Genomic DNA, 18248 nt, shown 5'->3' with positions numbered 1-18248 from the left:
GAGAGAGAGAGAGAGAGAGAGAGAGAGAGAGAGAGAGAGAGAATTTGTGGAGTGGGAGGTGAGGCATTGTTTCAAGTTCTCTTCCTCCCCACCCCCACCTCTGCCCTCCGCTATCTCCCCTCCCCACCTTACACAATGGTTTGTCTCCTCCCCAGACTCCTGGGGCTCTCAGTGTTGGGTCCCAAGGTTTCAGGTGCCTCTGGTCAGCCAGCCAGCCACCATGGCCTCCTGGCATCCCAGAGGTGACTGGTGGCCTGCACCATTGTGGGGTGCAGCCTCTCTTCGCCTACCCTTCCAGACACGTGCTCCACCAGTGCAAGTGGACTTGGGGACTCCGGAGGGCCCCGGTGTCTCCCTGCCCTTGGCAATGGGAGGCTCTCTGAGAAGTCACTGCCGAGAGACTCAGCGGCCTCTTTTGCCGACTTTGCCTTGCTGGATCTCTGGCCACCCAAGGAGGGAGCCAAGATGGCTGGTGTTTCCTTGAATCGGGCACAGGCTGGGCAGCCGGCCTGGGGAGTAGAATGCAGGCAGGAGAGGTGAGGGCCAGGCCGGGTCATCAGCTGAGATACCTTAGTCTTTACTAGTTCTACTGAGGCCTGAAGCCGTGTGCCCCCCCCCCGCCCCCACCCGACTGCCTTCCTAGTTGGGTCCAGTTGGTGCAGAACCAGCTTTGTGAGGGGAAAGCAGGGAAGGGAAGATGGGGAGTCTACGGGGTCTTCATGAATTGAGCAGACCCCGGGGTGAAACTGATAAGGAAGGAGCTTGTTCTAGAGGCCAGAGGAGACTTACCAGCACTGTCAGCAGGTTCCTTGACTCGCCTGTTCAGAGCCCTGGTTCACCCTTTAACGTGCAAGGGTCGGAGTCAGAACTGCGCTCTAAGACCCTACCTGAAGCCAGGAAACCTGGGGAGGCTCTGGGGAAGGTGAGGCTGTCTGCATGTCCGTTCATTCATTCCTCGGCTCCGGCTCCGGGGCCCTTCCCAGATGCAGGGCTGCTGGCTGACTGGATGCCTCGGGATGCCCCCACCTTCCAATCTCTAGCCAGGGCAGCATGGCATGCTGTGTAATCCGAAGTTTCTCCTCCTTGCTCCCAAACCTTTTCAGATCCCTTCTGAGAGCTGTGGGCACCAGGGAGGCCAGGTGGGAAAAGACAGATTACCTCTCCCTTTCTGCATGGCATGCATGCCATGAATGCACCTGGCTACTTCCACCTCTGCTTTGCATTGCACTTTCAGGAAAGGAGCCATTGCCTGAAGTGCTACTGCACCTGAACCCCATCAGCAGTGGTGTACTTAAGGAAGTCGGCTTCCCCGTGCAGCCCCTGGCCTTTCCACTGCCTGGCTCCCGGGCGGCCTGGCCCTGTGGCTGTGGAGTAGGGTGGAGCGGTGAGCCTCGGTCAGCCAGCTTTTGAGGAAAACAGAAGTGGGATGTGACCTATTTACACCTACCTTCTGTCACCTTTTTGGGGAAGAGGAAGGAGTAGATAGGGTGGAGCCGGGTGGGGTGAGGCTGGAAGAATCAGTTGGGAGGGCCGGGGAGGGTGCAGCTTGTGCAGGATGTTTGGAGTATGTGGACTTTGTGTTGGAAGGTATGTGGATACTGCTGCATGAATTCAGGCAAGTCAACTTTACCTTTCTGGATCTTGATTTCCTTATCTGTAAAATGGCCAGGTTTGTCTCAAGAATACATGTATTTCTGGATCCTCTAATGAGCATTTTGGGTGGTGCCTCTCTTCCCCTGGGTGGTGGGATTACAGTGTTTAGGAGGGGAGCTCTGGAGTCAGATTGCTTTGGTTTCTCAGTTTTAATGGTTGTGTGGCCTTCAAAAAGCTTAGTTTAACCCCCAAGCCCCCTTTTCTCCAGGTGTAAACTGGATAGCTATATTCTGGTGATGGCACAGATGGGATGGAGATGGAGATCACGTGCAGGGCAGTGAGAACCACATATGAACACAATTACCACTAAAAAGCTTGAAATCGGCTTGTTCACCCCATGTAAATCCCACCAAAATGTGCAAGTTCGGCTCATGAGTACGAGGGGCAGGAAGAATCATCCATACCAGTTAAATAAATTGTCCCCTCTTATTTCTGAGATTTAGGTGGAATTAACCTAAGTTAAATGCATTTAGTAAGTACTAGGTAAATGGAGGCTGTTTTCATAATTTTGTCTGCCAAGGATCCACCAGAGCTCATTGATAACACAGCTCTATAGCGGAAGTTTTTAACAAGTGGCATTCCAGAAAGACAAAAGCCTATGTCTTTGTCTACCAGAATGAAAAGTTCTGTGTGTGAAGGTCGTTTTCAGGGCTCTTTTTAAAACACAGAAGTGTTCTCTTTACTGAGTACTGCTATGAAACTCATCTCCCAAGTCCAAAGAAAACAACTTTTTTAAAAAGTGCATAAAAATTTTCAAAGTGCTTGAAAGATGAATGATGAACGATGAAAACCCCAATTTAGAGTCCAATAATGTTACAAAAGAAATTTGGTAAGAGGTTATATAACAGTCTCATCACAATTTAAATCTACAGTCAAGAAACTATCTGAAGGTGATCTGATTATCAATTTTAAAAAGCTTTCTTTGTGATAATCAAGTAAAATTTTGGTGGTACTCCTTGGATGCTTTAAAACTTCAATTTTACTGAACCATAATTTACACTCTATTCCTTTCAAGTCCAGAGTTTGATGAGTTGACAAATAATACACACCCAACCACTATTTTTACACCTACGGTTAATCTAAAGCAATTTATCAAACTCTTAACAAAGATCTGAGAAGCAACAAAGGATATTGCACTCCTTTTTAATTTGGAAACAGTATCCTTCAATGAATATAACTGAGCTTCACAATACAAGGCTGGAAACCTTACCAGTAATTAGGGTGATTAGTTTGTGTTGAAAAGGTGGCTGGCACAGTAAACTGGAGGAGATTAATCTCAGGCCCTAAAGAGCATCTGGTTTCAACTACTGACTGTGACCTTGGGCAAATTAGCCTAACTTCAACGAGCTCTTGTTTCCTCACCTGCAAAGGGGATGTCCTGTCAGGACCTACCTTCCAGTCTGGCTGGTGGGATCTGGATAGTGCAGGCAAGCTGCAAATGCTCCGTGAATCCTCCTCTTTAATGCTCTGAGGCATCTGCCTCCACTTTGAAATGACTGTCTCTGCTCCAGGGCAGTAGTTCTCAAACTTTTTAGCCTTGGAACCCAGGAGGCTATTAAAAACCAACCCGTAAGATCTTTTGATGATATCATTTACAGCTTTCAAGGTATAATCAAAATTAAAACTGAGATATTTACCCAAACCCGTTGCACAGTACCAAATGATAGTTTTGTGAAAATAACTTTTCCAGAATAACCACAACAAAACTTAGTATATTTTACATTTTCTAAGTCTGTTTAATATCTGGTGACTAGATTCTCATATCTGTCTCCCTCATTCACTCTGCTGTGATCGTTGTCTTGGTAGAAGTATGTGCAGAAAACCCAATTTCATCCAAACAGATGGAAAAAGGGACATTTTGATTATCTTCCCCCCAGTGGACATTTGATAACTACATTCTTTGAAAAAAGTGATCACTTCTCAAATCTTAATAATTTAGAATACACCTACTTTTCATACGCTGTTGTGTTAGGAACAATCTTTTCTACTTTGAATGGGTCTTTTATCCATGCATGACTTTGTAACATGGACTATTGGTTATTTGGTAAATACAAATCATTGAGTGATGTCGACCTTCAGATGTTGACAGTTCCATTATGTAGTATCAAAAGTTGCATTTGTTAGTGTTGGCACTAACATACCCCAGAAGGGTCTCAGGCAGAGGGAAGCTACCAAGCTCACTGTAGCAGACATAGTTTTTCTAGAATTATAATAATTTTCAAATGAAATCTCAAATTTTCACTGGTAACAAATAGTTGTGTCCCTGGAAGTAACAAGCTCACCTTATTATTAAAAAATGACTGATTTATTTATGCATACAAGAACTGGGGTATAGGCCAGAGTAAGAGTAGGGAGCAGATTTACTGAAATAAACTGCTGAGGGGAGCAGCTGGGAGACAGGAAGAGGTCTGCTGTGCCATGTGGGTCACCTCCCTGGCTGAGGATCAAACTCAAGCTGCAGTGGCTGCAGACAGCTTCCTAGTGCTGCGCTTTAACCTGTTACACCACTAGGGAGGGCCCCTCACTTTATTCATTTTTAAGAAAATGTCTGCCAGATACACTCAGGTCTCAATGACTTATGTCTGTCTTTCAAATAGAAATGGAATCCCATAGGAAAAAGGACTAGCTCATCACACAACCCAATCAACCGTCCAGGACAGATATTCATACTTGAGTGCGTACCAGGAATGTTTTATGAGCACCCTCATTTTGTCACTCTCAGTACTGAAAAGGCATGTATTTAAGGGTTATGATTGAATAAAAATTAAAATCTGTACTGTTTCATCAAGGATATTGAGTGAAATAAGTTTTTTTTAAGTTTTTTTTTTTTTTAAAGAGCAAGTGCATGGTGGCAAAGAACAGTTTCATTCACGCTAAGGTATCCCACGTCTGCTCAGATGTTAATAGAGTGAGAAGGGCAAGTAATCAGGTTATCTTAGCAGAGCTTAGCATAGTTATGAAAGTAGTTTAAGGTTTCAGGGAACCCAAGGGCCCATGGATCACGCTTTGAGAATCACTGTTTTAGGGCAAGAGCGACCAGAGCTATTTAATTATGGTTGATTGTCAGTCTGTAACAGACACACAGGTACAGCTGTTACAGCTGTTCTTGAGGGTGGCCATAGGCACTCTATCACTACAGCTGCTAACACGTCTGTGTTCCCTGCGGGGCGGGCAGTTCTGAGGATAGATGTGTGTGTGCATATACCTGTATCCTTCCACCCTTACTGTCTCGTTGTTTGGTTGCCTACGACATCCTAAGGCAAATGTTTTTGTGACTGTCCCATTTTACAGAAAAGGACCATCAGCCAGGATTCAAAGCCAGTCTCCAGAGACCAAGTCCTTCCTCAGTATCCTTGAGAAAACATCGCCCAGGAGGCGATGAGTCAGTACTGCTTGAGGGAAGTGACAGCGGGTAGACATTATCTCCAGGGAGGCCCAGGGGCCAAGGTGCAGGAGTGGACAGAGTGCCGTTGCAGGTACCACCTGGGTAGCTTGTTCTGACCTCTGTCTCGTCTCCGTTGCCCTGGCAGGATGACATCCCGGGAGCAGCTGGTCCAGCATGTGCTGCAGGAACTGCAGGAGGCCGTGGAGTCGGTGGGGCTGGAGGGTCTCGTTGGCGCGGCACTGGAGGCCAAGCAGATCCTGTCTTCCTTCACCCTCCCCACCTGCCGAGAGGGGGGTCCCAGCCCCAGGCCCCAGGTCCTGGAGGTGGACTCGGTGGCCCTGAGCCTGTACCCAGAGGATGCTCCCCGGAACATGCTGCCCCTAGTGTGCAAGGGTGAGGGCAGCCTTCTGTTCGAGGCCGCCAGCATGCTGATGTGGGGAGACGCAGGGCTCAGCCTGGAGCTGCGGGCCCGCACGGTGGTGGAGATGCTGCTGCACAGGCACTATTACCTGCAGGGCATGATAGACTCCAAGGTGATGCTGCAGGCGGTGCGCTACTCCCTGTGCTCAGAAGAGTCCCCCGAGATGACCAGCCTGCCCTCTGCCACGCTGGAGGCCATCTTCGACGCGGATGTCAAAGCCACCTGCTTCCCTAGCAGTTTCTCCAACGTGTGGCACTTGTACGCCCTCGCCTCCGTCCTTCAGCGCAACATTTACTCCATCTACCCCATGCGTAACCTCAAGATCCGGCCCTACTTCAACCGGGTCATCCGACCCCGCCGCTGCGACCACACGCCCGCCACGCTGCACATCATGTGGGCCGGCCAGCCCCTCACCAGCCACCTCTTCCGCCACCAGTACTTTGCCCCTGTGGTGGGGTTGGAGGAGGTGGAGGCCGAAGGCGCTGGCCTGGCCCCCGCGCCCCCCGCTCTGGCCCGCCTCCCGCCACCGGCCAAGACCCTGGAGCTGCTCAACCGTGAGCCAGGCCTCAGCTACTCCCACCTCTGCGACCGCTACAGTGTCACCAAGAGCACCTTCTACCGCTGGCGGCGACAGTGCCAGGAGCACCGGCAGAAAGTGGCCACCCGCTTCTCAGCCAAGCACTTCCTGAAGGACAGCTTCCACCGTGGGGGCGTGGTGCCCCTGCAGCAGTTTCTGCAGAGGTTCCCTGAGATCTCCCGCTCCACCTATTACGCCTGGAAGCACGAGCTGCAGGGCTCTGGTGCCTGCCAGGCCCTGGCCCCTAAGGAGGCGCTGGTCATGGAGGAGCTGGGCAAGCTGCCGGAGGAGCAGGTGGCCGAGGGGCTGGGCTGCTCCTCGCTGGCTGCATCCACCCCTGGCATGGTCTTAATGCAGAGGGCCAAGCTGTACCTGGAGCACTGCATCTCCCTGAACACCCTGGTGCCCTATCGCTGCTTCAAACGCAGGTTTCCAGGCATCTCCCGGTCCACCTACTACAACTGGCGCAGGAAGGCCCTTCGAAGGAACCCCAGCTTCAAGCCGGCACCAGCCCCCTCCGGGACCGCGCCTCCCCAGCCAGCGTCTGCTGGGGAAGGAGCCCCGCCCCCTTGGAAGGGTGAGGCAGGAGAGGGGCCAGGGAAAGCCACAGGTGGGGGAGCACCCACGCCCCAGGAGCCCCACCCCTTGAGGATGCCCCTGTCCCGCTGGCAGAGGCGGCTGCGCAGGGCTGCCCGCAAGCAGGTGGTGAGTGGGCACCTCCCTTTCTGTCGTTTCCGCCTCCGCTACCCCAGCCTGTCACCCTCTACGTTTTGGGCGTGGAAGAGTCTGGCCCGGGGCTGGCCCAAAAACCTGTCCAAACTCCAGATGCAGCAAGGCCTCGGGTTGGGGAAAGAAGGGGCCCAGGAGGCTGAGAAATGGAAAAAAGAAGTTGGCAGAAATGTGACAGCGGCAGCGGCCCAGCCCGCAGGGACCCCACACATGGGGACGTCTCCAGGACGGGAGTCGGGGAGGGGCCGGGTAGGGCCTGCCCGAGAGGAAGCCCTGCCTGTCGGGTCCATGGCCCAGGCCTCCCCCGAAGGTGGGTCCCTGTCCAGCCAGCCCGCGGTGGCAACCGCAGGGGACAGGGATAGCCAGGTGCTGGTGATGGACATGCTTGCCTCCACGAAGTTCAAGGCCCAGGCCAAGCTGTTCTTGCAGAAGCGCTTCCAGTCTCAGAGTTTCCCCTCCTACAAGGAGTTCAGCGCCCTTTTCCCCCTGACTGCCCGTTCCACCTACTACATGTGGAAGCGGGCGCTCTACGATGGCCTCACCCTGGTGGATGGCTGATGGGGGTGGGGGAGGGGCGGGGAGCCCCGTGGGAGAGGTCCGGGAACTGAACTGTGCCCTGGCTTCGCGGGATGCCCTCTGCTCCGCTCCCAGTATCCACCCTGAACCTCAGGCAGGTTTGCCTGGTGTCCTGGCTCCCGGCCAGAGCCTGGACTTGGCTATCTGGTCTCCTGCAGAGCTGTAGGTCCAGAGACGTTCTCTTCAGTTGTCTGCCATTCTTACTTGTGTTGTGTCTTGGTTTTAGTTTTTTTTTTTTGATTTAAGTGGGCTGGCTGGGCCCTCATGCTGGTGTTGGAAGCTATGTGTGAGGGTGTGGAAGAGGTTTGGTTGTTAGGCTTTTCCTGGGGACAAAAGGAGCTTTATAACATGGCCATCTGCCCCACTGGGCAGAATATGTTTCTTGTTTTCAATGCCTTTTGAGGGTTGGCACCCTCCTTACTCAAAAGATATTTTCCAAAGGAACATTAGAAACCTAAGTGGAAGGGGTTAGTAGCTTCTGTCTGGCACCTCAAGGGAGAGGGTGTGAGCAGAAGAGGGGTGTGGAGCACCAAGGATGGCTCTGGAGGGAGGGCCCTGAGCTGGGCCTCTGAGGGACTGGCCTGTGCTTTGCTAGGAGTGTGTGCAGGGGTGACGGGAGGGCTCTCAAGCCCCTACCTGATGTAGCCCCTGCAGTCTACCAGCCTGGCTGTCTCTTGGGGACCCCGGTCTTTCTGCTGAGCCTCTCTTTAAAGCCTGCACCCCATCCTCAGTGAAGGACCATGGAATGGCCAGGCAGGTGAGAGGTTGAATTTGCATTGTCCATGAATGAAGCAAAGAAATAAAGTGATGTAGTGCCCACAGCCTTTGTTTTCTGGTGTTTGTTTTACCAAGATGTGACTGCTCATTCTGCTTTCCTTTTTGGATTTAGGGGGCTAAGGGTGTCATTTCCTTCTTACTGGGACAACTCCAGCTTCAGGGCTTGGGGGAAGGAGGGTTACTCTGGGGATTCTGCTTACAATTGGATCCAGAAATAGCTTTGGGTGTTCTTCCAGCATGGGCCAGGGCTATCCTTTCCTGGAAAGATTTCTCCTGATGGGAGAAGCCTGGCCCACTGAAGTGCTCGAGGCCAGGCCAGCACAGCCTAAGTCTGTGCATGCTGTCTGCTCTGGCAGGCCTGCCCTGGGGAAGAGCCTTGAGGTGATTGATTTGCATGCTCCCTCCTACAGGCCAGGCTTGTTGGGATGCAGCATCTTTAGGAAGATGGTCCGCTTGGGCTCTTCATCCCCTTGTCGGTTTCCCACAGTAGCCTTCATCATCATGGTATTGGGGGGTTTTATTCTGCTATTTTTTTCAACTCCATGTTCAATCTCAGCAAGTCCTGCCATCTCTGACTTCAAAAGATGCCCAGAAGCCTCCCCTTATGCTGCTGCCATCATCAGCCCTCCAGGCCCTCACCAGCAGGATTTGAGTAGGTTTGAGGATGCAAATCCCAAAGGATAGCAGGTACAGCACCGTGAGTGGCCCCTGAGTCCCCAGTACCACTCTTGCTCCGAACAACCCATTCGCCATAGCAGTCAGCTCTTTAAAGGAAGTCCCATCTGTCCCTTTCCGTCCCATAGGTGTCAGGGGTTTTCCTTTACTCAGAAGCTGAGCTGGGCCCTCCCTGGTGGCGCAGAGGGTTAAAGCGCAGCACTGTGAAGCTGGCCAAGGCCAGTGCTGCAGTGGGAGTTTGATCCCCGCCCCAGAGGTGACCCACATGGCACAGCAGACCTCTCCTGTCTTCATCTGCTGCTCCCCTCAGCAGTGTACTTCACGGTCTGTCTGTTCTGCTCCCCACTATGACTCTGGTGAATCATTTCACTGCCCCTGCACCTCTGGCTTGTACCCCATTTCTGTCTTTAAAAAAAAGCCTTTAAAAAAAAGAAGTGGAGCTGCCTTGTAAAGGCCTTCAGGGTCTCGCCCCCAAATCTCCCACCACTTGAGCCCTCTTGCCCTTACGCAGCCAGCCTGGCTGCCCCTGATGTTGAGCAAGTCCCACTTTTTCTTTTTTTAAAGACTTATTTATTCATGCATACAAAAGCTGTGTGTAAGCCAGAGGTGTGGGGGGTGGGGTGAGAGGATTCACCAGAGAAGAGCTGGGAGCAGAACAGGCAAGCTGATTGAAACACTGCTGAGGGGAGCAGTGGGGCGAGACAGGAGAGGTCTGCTGCGCCATGTGGGTCAGCTCCCTGGCTTCTGATAGTTTCACAGTGCTGAGAATGGACACCTTGCGCCACCAGCGAGGCCCTGACTGAAGGGTGATTGCATTTGCTCCCTTTGGGCAGGAATGCTGTTCTCTCACCTGGCAGAGTCACTGCAACACTGTCCATTTATTTAGCCCCATCTGATGTTTCTGCTGTTATTTTATGATGACCCTCCCATTAATATATAAACTCAGTGAACGGATTTCTTCCTCTTGGTTCACACACTGCGTTCCCAGCAGGTGGTTCATCCCTGGTGTACCGTAAATGCCACAATGCATTGAAAAAAGGAATGAATGAAATGGGGCCACTATGCTTTACCTGTTATCCTTTGGGACTTGTGTTCCTCAGATCTAATCAATCCTGTTTCCTAAATACTTTTAACAAAGTGTTCTTCTCCATCCCCACGGCCACCCCAATCTAGGCCAGTGGTTGCTCTTATCTCTAATGCTTGAATGGTTTTAAAATTAACTGCTTTCATCCAAATGATCCAATGCTGTCCTCCAGACAAAGTCAGAAGGATCTTATTAGAACCCAAATCTGACTCATTACTGGAATCCCATTGTCCTTAGTACAAAATCCAAATTCTTGAGCAGCTACCTCTTGGCTCATTTTTCCACTGACCCCTCCGGTTATATCCTTGCAGACTGAACTTTCCTGCCTTCTGTCCCCTCCCTTAGGGGACTAACCACACAGCATTACTATGGATTGTTGATGCCTGCTTTTCTCCGGCACCTCCCTGGATTTCCTAGCTGGGGGCAGTCACTCAGTAATCTAACATTTTGCTGAAGAAATTGGACAAGTAATGGCCTACCTGGCCTGCAGTGGTCACCTACAGCCAGCAGGTGGCAATCTTGTGCAGCAAGAGGCTCACCCTCTGACCTCCAGCCCCTTCCCAGTCTCCTACCCTTGACTGCTTTGGCTGTCGGAGGGTGGCAACTGCCATCCACTGAGAACTGCCCTGGCTGGGTGCTGGATTCACCTTTACTACCTCGCTTGTGATGTCATAATCAGTAGATTGCTGCCTGGAGCAGTTTCACAATGGGGTCTAAAACCCACCTACATAGCAGTCCCTGGGGGAGCTTATTGGCATTATGGTTTCCAGGGCCACACCCAGACCCACTGGTTTCTAGCAGTGTATGCACACAGGTGAATTTAACCTTGCTGTGCCTCAACCTTTTCCACCTGTAAAACAGAAATACATAGCATAATGCCTACAGTATAGTATTCAGCACTTAGCAGTGCTTCACTAGCTATTGGTTCCCAGGAGTTCCCAAGTGAGTATCCCTAACTTGTTCGAGGTTACCCTCCTGTCTCATGACTGAAAGTTAATTTAGTTGGAGGCCAGCACCAAATCCCAAGCCCATGGGCATTTTAGCCTCTACTGGGCGAACATTAAGATAACAGTGATATGTCAATATTTATCGATTTGGAAAAGGTTTTATAAGTATAGTTAAATTATTTTTGTGTAGAAAAGCTTTTTCCTTTATAATCTGCTTAGAAAGAAATGCCTAGACCGTGACCATATTTTGCAAAGAATAGTTCATGCTGATTTTGAAGTTGACATTTGTTGAAATTTTTTGTATTTTCTGGGGCACTACTGTTCTCTCTGATGTAGAAATTTCAGTGAAATGAACAATGTATGAATAAAGGTGGAAAGCAATGAGTTGGCCTTATACCTTCCAACATTCTATTCCCTTGTAAAGAAGCATCTGGTTCTAAAATAAAAAAAGCTTTACCCTAAAAGATGAATCAGGTGAAGCATGAATAATTAAAGAAGTATTTATCTCCTGGGGACAGGTATCCTGTAATCAAGGTAGATCACATCTACCTTGATACATGAGGTTGCTCCTCAAATATTTCTTTGGAGTCTGTCATTTGTGCTCTTGGGCCATGAACACCCACCTCATATCTCCACAAGTTCTCCTGGATGTTCCACCAGCATCTCAGTCTCACTAACTACCAGGCAGGCCTCATTCCCCACCAACCTGTTCTCTGGGTATTTTTCACTCTCACTGCTGCCAACATCCGGTTATCAGCTGAACTGGTCAGAAAGCGGGGCATCGTCTGTGGGTCTGCTAGACTTTAGTGGCCTATTCAGCCACCATTAGTGTTACTGAAGTTATGCATCCTGTACAGGTCAGAACTGCCCTTCAGAAACTGGTCAGTCAGTCCTAGGAGCCAAACCTTACAGACGCCTTTCAAATCAATCAAGACCAGAACGCTTGATCACTGGGAAGGGTGTGTATCAAGAGGTATGACCGGGAACACCTGGGGTGCCGAGGACTGATGTCATACAAAGGATCCCAGAGACTGATCAGTGAAATGTCTTGTTGATAAGATCAGAACCATGGCTGGAAGCCTGGGGTGTGGTTTTGATTTCAACACTTGGTCAACAAATTGATAACAATTATGTTGTCAGCAGATTCATGTCCCTCCCAAGCCCTAGATGACAAAAACCACATCCCTTAGTTTCACCCATTTTTCCTCCTTGTCCTCCTACCCAACGTAACTGATACTGTATGATTATTCTAGCAATAAAAGGGCCAGGATCTTGCTTGCTCAGCCGCATCTTATACTGTGCAGCCTGCGCCATGATTCCCGTTTATCAATGTAGCGTTGCTTGACGCAACAGTCGTCCCAGAATTTTCTCTCTCTTAAATCTCCAGCCCAGCAAGACCCAGAAACATTGAAGCTCTGCATGGCTCCCATGCTGGGAAGGAAGCTGGGCAGCGCAGGCCACCCGATGCCCAGCGGTCACATTGCCTCGTGGAGGCTGGGTCAGTCTTGCTCACAGGGAAGTTTGGCGGACAAACTGGCTGCCAGCCTGCAGCCCCTGGTAGGCTGAGCCCTGTGCTGTCAGCTGAGCAGAAAGAGCCATTTGGCCTCCACTCTTGCCCTTGCGAAGGCCTCAGGTCTCTGGCAGCTGTGATCTGACACAATGCGACAGGTCTCCTTATGGTACCCTAAAAACATGCGAAGGGGTCGCAAAGGGGCTTATGCTGCTGTGGCATCTTAGAGCTCACCCTGACTCCCTCCAACTTGTTGTTTCCCAAAACCAGCTCTCCTCTGGGAAATGTATCCTGCCTGTGTGTGGGGAAGGATCTCTGGAATATGCCTCAATTGCTTTTCCCAGAGGCCCTCAGGTGATTCATATCCCACCTCATATCTCCACAAGTTGTAAAACACCCCCTGTTTGGGGGCCCTGGGGGTTGGGGTGGGGGTGGAGGCCCTGACTCAAGCAGTTGTTAAAATGAAACTGGATCTGAGAAGTCATGTGTGGGGAGTGTGTGCCCCGGGAGTGGTCTGGGGGCTCTCTGCCTACCCTGCTGACCTGACTTGTAACAGGAAGGTTCTAGTGTGAGCTCCCCAGGACACCAGTAGGGTGTCACCATCAGGTTCTTAAATGTTCCCATTATCAGTTCTTCTTCAATTAGAGGAGGAAGGGGAGGAGGAAGCTTTCAGGGAGTTGAGAAGCAGCAGAAAGTAGGTTTAATGGTATAAAAAAAAATTTCCAAGGAAAATGACTTTGAAAATAGCATGAAATCTGCTTAACGCTAGTGATTCCTCCCTGCCAGGCAGAGAGTTGGGGGGAGGAGGGGAGCCTAGTTAGGAAGGCAGCTGCTCACACGTTACCCCCTCCTGATGAGACCAAGGTCATGGGGAAGCTGGTGGGGCTGCAGGAGGCCCTCCCCTGTGCCTCACCTGGTCTAGATTGCACCTGCAGCACAGAGGCCAGCAAGAAGCCAGGGTCCAGGAGGAGGGAAAGCCCATGCTGTCAGAACTGGGGAGAAGTCTCAAGACTTCTTTGGCTTTGGGTTCTGCCCGCCCCCAGTTCAGCCTGGCTCATATTTTGTGGCTTAAGGGTGTTGATAGCCAAGCTCCTTTTCTAGGTCCCCTGACTTTGGACAGAGTTATCTGTCACTGTTACTAAGGTCAGAATTGGGGGACAATGATGGGAGGCATGGCTAGGCTGCTCCATAGGACCCTGGACAGGGGCTAGTGGTTGTGCAACCCTGTGACCCTCAGACCTCACCTTGGGGAAGGTGGGAGGTTGATATCTTTGGGATATGGAGAACTTCATTCAGTCCACATTTGTTGAGGTCTGGAGGTGAGAGGGTTTTCAAGTTATAAAGCTTGATAAAAACCTAGCTCTCCTTGCAGTTTATGAACATAATTGGTTTTCAGTCCTACACACAAGGGTTCTCAGGGCTCCAGTAAGTATGGTTTGCAATTTCATGTCTTCATTTTGAATTTTATTTATTTTTAAATATTTATTTATTTATGCATATCAGAACTAGGGTGTAGACCAGAGGTGCAGCTGCGCGGGGAGGGGGGTTGGGGGGAGCCATGACAGGATTCACCAGAGACAGAGTGGGGGGCAGAACAACAGGCAGATGGACTGAAACACACTGCTGAGGCATCAGTGGGCGAGGCAAGAGAAGACTGCTGCGCCATGTGGGTTACCTCCCTTGCCGGGAATTGAACTAGTGCTGAAGTGGCTGGTGATAGTTTGATAGTGCTGAGAATTAACAACTTATGCCACTAGGGAGGCCTTCTTCTAGAACGTTACATAATAAATTTACTTCATTTTATTAGAGAGTTTAAGACAGAACCCTCTACAATGAACATTTGTCATTGAGAGACATTTCTATGCAACAAGACCTTGGTTTTTAAAATCAGTCTCTTGGCCCTCCCTGGTGGCGCAGCTGGTTAAAGCACTGCACTAAGAAGCTAAAGCCACTTCCGCATGAGTTCGATCCCCGCCAGCCCCGGAGGTGACCACATGGTGGGCAGATCTCTCCTGACCCGCCCGCTGCTCCCCTCAGCAGTGTACTTCGTCGATCTGCCTGTTCTTCTCCCTGTTCTGTGTGTGGTGAATCCTCTCACTGTCCCTGCACCTCTGGCCTGTACCCCAGTTCTGTATGCATAAATAAATAAATCTTAAAAAATAAAAAAAATAAAATCAGTCTCTTGAGTTAGGGCCTTGTTATGTGTTATGAACTGAAACAGGGAGACAGTGATGCTAGGGGGTACAGTGATGCTAGGGGGTACACAGAAGCAGGACTATGGCTGCTTGAGGCCTGGGAGCGCCTTCTGAAAGAGCCTCTTACCAGACTCAGGAGTATGTGGGCGGGGACAGCGGTGGTAGGGAAGAGAGGAACTGAGGGGGAGAGACGTGGACCCGGGAAAGCCAAACCCCACGGGAGCAGAATTTGACATACCATTTGGTCCCAGCAATTGATGAATCCCAAAGCCATTTAAAACAGCTCCCTAAAAATGAGCATGTCATGTCGGTAACTTGAAATTGGCCATGATGGCAAATTTACACCACAGAAATGGGCAAGTCCTATGAATCAGCCACATACGCTAGAGAGCCACCAGGTGTGCGGTGGCAGCCCTGGGGTCACGGTTGTCTTGGGAAGGCGTCCCTGAGTCTTTCCATACCCAGCTTTAGTCTGTGCTTCAAGTCAAAGTTATATTACCTGCTCAGAGACGTTCCCTGACCAACTCCCCACTTCGAGTGATCCTCCACCCCCACCACCCCTTCCCAACCACATCACCATCTGAAACAGTTGTTTTCTGGATTCTTGTCTGTCTCCCCATGGGAATGCATGGCCCCCAAGAATAGAAACCCATCCGACTCGTTCACTGTTTTAGCTCTCAGACTAGACCAGGTGCATGCAAATGATTGAATTAAGAAATGAGTGTTTGGGGTAGGAGGCTCAGTGTTTCCTCCTGGGCCAGTACCAGGGCCTCCTCATGTACTGCCATGGAAGTTTGGTGCCAGGTACTGGCCTGCTTGGCCAGTCCGGACTGGGGATGAGAGCGACGGGAGGTGAGGAGGAGGAGGAGGAAAGTCCTGGCTGATGTGGAAGCTGCACCTGGTGGGAAGGGACCAAACCCATTAGATCCTGGTCTTGGGGGTTAGCTTGCCAGATTTAGCAAATAAAAACAAAAGGCACCCAATTAAACTTGAATTTCAGATAAATAAACATTTCAGTGTAAATATGTTCTGTGTAATACTTGAGGCCTCCTTACACTTTGTTGTTTGTCTGAAATTCAAACTGACCTGCATGGCCTACACTTATCTGGCAGCTCCCCTGAGAGGTCAGCAGTGGTGCACCTCTGGCCTTGGGAACATACTGTATCCTCCCAGCCAGGAGCTGTGGTCAGCTCCCTGTGGGCAGTAGAAGGATGGCAGTGCCCTTTAACTCCACCTTTCTCCCCGTGTGTCCAGAGAGGCTATGGACAGCCAGTTTGACCACCCAGACTAGCTTCCAGTGAGGCCAGTCTGGAAGAAGCCACAGCTGGTTATGGACTTCATGGAGCAGTGGGCAAGACAGGAGGGGTCTGCTGTGCCATGTGGGTCAGCTCCCTGGCCAGGAATCCAACACATGCGGCAATGGCTGGCAACAGCTTGATAGCACTGAGATTTTAACCCCTGTCCATCAGGGAGGCCCTATTTTATTTTTTTAACAGACTGCCAGATCTTTTCCATCAATACATATAAACATTATAGGTCCTCAGCCCTCAGCAATATTTAGTGTTACAAAGCTTTTAAAATTTTAGCCATCCTAAAAAAGGCACAAAATGATGTAAAAATAAACTATTATATTATTTTAAAAAATGTAGCCATCCTAGTTGGGTGCTAGTGGAGGAATATCTTGTGTTTTTAACTTGCATACCTTGCCCATAATATAATAATAGTATATTATTAACTTTTTGTTGAAATACATATACAGAAAAGTATACAAATATAAATACACAGAAACTGAGCACACCCAGAATTCAGTTTAAGAAACACCATTGCCAACACCCCAGAGACTCTTTATGCCTCATTTCAATTGCTATCCGCCTCCCGAAATAGTGATTATTCTGACTTCTGACAGCACAGATTAATTTGCCTGTTTCTGTACTTTATGTAAGCAGAGTCATACAGTAGATGCTCTTTCACATCCGGCTTTTTCTGCTCAATATTGTTTTTGAGATTGATTCATGTTGTAAGGTTTAGTTGTTGACCATCCGTCCTCACTGCTGAATGATTTATTTCTGTATTCTACTGACAATGGGCATGCAGTTTATGCCTAGGTGTTTGGCGATTATGAAAAATTATGTGATCAAATTTCCTTTTAAAAAGTAATTATTTATGCATATAAGAACTGGGGTGTAAGCTAGAGGTGTGGGATGTGAGAGGATTCACCAAACATAGTGGGGGCAGAGCAGGTGGATCCACTGAAATACACTGCTGAGGGGAGCAGCAGGCAAGACAGGAGAGGTCTGCTGCGCCATGTGGGTCAGCTCCCACATGGCTGCTTGTTCTGCTCCCCATCCTATATGGCGAGTCTTCTTACCTCCCACACCTCTAGCCTACACCCTAGTTCTTTCTTTCTTTCTTTTTTTTTTTTTAAGATTTATTTATTTGTATATACAGAACTGGGGTACAGGCCAGAGGCTCAGGGGCGGTGAAAGGCTTCACCAGAGACAGAGTGGGGAGCAGAACAGGCAGATCGTCGAGGTACACTGCTGAGGGGAGCAGCGGGCGGGTCAGGAGAGGTCTGCCACGCCATGTGGATCTCCTCCAGGGCAGGCAGGGATCGAACTCATGCGGAAGTGGCTTTAGCTTCTCAGTGCTGTGCTTTAATCTGCTGTGCCACCAGGGAGGGCCATACACCCTAGTTCTTATATGCATAAATACAGAGCCTCTGACTTGTACCCCAGTTCTATATGCATAAATAAATAAATCTTTAAGAACAACAAAATCGAGGCAAAAGAGGGTAGAATAAAGTTATTAGCAAAAGAAAGATGATTTCAGGCAGAAGTCACTTTCCCACAGAGGGGAAAAAGATTCTTAAATGTGTCTAAGAGATAAATTTAAGTTTTTGACCTTCAGACTTTTCAAGGGTACTGGTCATTTACTATATAGAATGACTCTCAATTTTAGCTTCTCTGATATTTTCTCAGGAAGCAAAGGAGGTTATTAATTTCTGGCAAGAATTCCACATAAGTTATATGTCTTATTACTGATATTGTTAACCTCTGTCACTTGGATTAGTATCTGCCAGTTTTCTCCACTCTACAGCTATTATGTTCATCTTTTGTCTATGAAAGAAAAGGATGCTATTGAAGGATTTTTCAGTAAGGAAAGTGACTCATTTACATTTGTGTTTCAACAGTAGCTTCCTGGCTGCAGTATGAACAGATGAAAAGTGGCTAGAAAGTATGTGGGGGTGAAGATGAACTGCAGTCCATTATGTGGTGGTGGAAGTGGAGCGAATAGACATATTTTAAAGATACTTAGAAGGTAGCTGTAAGGAAGTTCATGAGACCATACAGAAATTCTGTCTTGGGGCCTCCCTGGTGGAGCAAGGGGTTAAGTCACGGCACCGTGAAGCTATTGGCAGCCACTGCAGCATGAATTCGACCCCCAGTCAGGGAGCTGACCCACATGGCTGACCCACTGTCTCACCCACCCACTGCTCGCCACTCCTCAGCAGTGTACTTCATTGATCTGCCTGTTCTGCTCCCCACTCTGTCTCTGGTGAATCTTCTCACTTCCTGCACCTCTGGCCTGCACCATGGCTCTTGTATACATAAATAAAAATAATATCTTTATAAAAAAGTAAAATATACATCAATCTATGACCCAACATTTTTTACTTCTAGGTATTTACTCAGGAGAAATGAAAGCATAGGTCCCCAAAA

At 49.4% G+C, this 18248-nt stretch overlaps 1 protein-coding gene across 1 annotated transcript; it reads left to right on the top strand.

The window, feature by feature from the left end:
- The first annotated feature begins 5184 nt into the window (after positions 1-5184).
- VRTN (vertebrae development associated) lies at positions 5185-7323 on the top strand. Its single transcript, XM_004681698.1, has one exon. The coding sequence runs from the start codon at positions 5185-5187 to the stop codon at positions 7321-7323; it is 2139 nt and encodes a 712-aa protein (XP_004681755.1).
- Positions 7324-18248: the final 10925 nt, after the last annotated feature.

Source organism: Condylura cristata, unplaced genomic scaffold, assembly GCF_000260355.1.
Source record: "Condylura cristata isolate star-nosed mole 26May11 unplaced genomic scaffold, ConCri1.0 scaffold00013, whole genome shotgun sequence".
Classification (NCBI taxonomy): Eukaryota; Metazoa; Chordata; class Mammalia; order Eulipotyphla; family Talpidae; genus Condylura; species Condylura cristata.
Note: the sequence above shows the minus strand (reverse complement) of the source record. Positions and strands in the feature narration are given on the sequence as shown.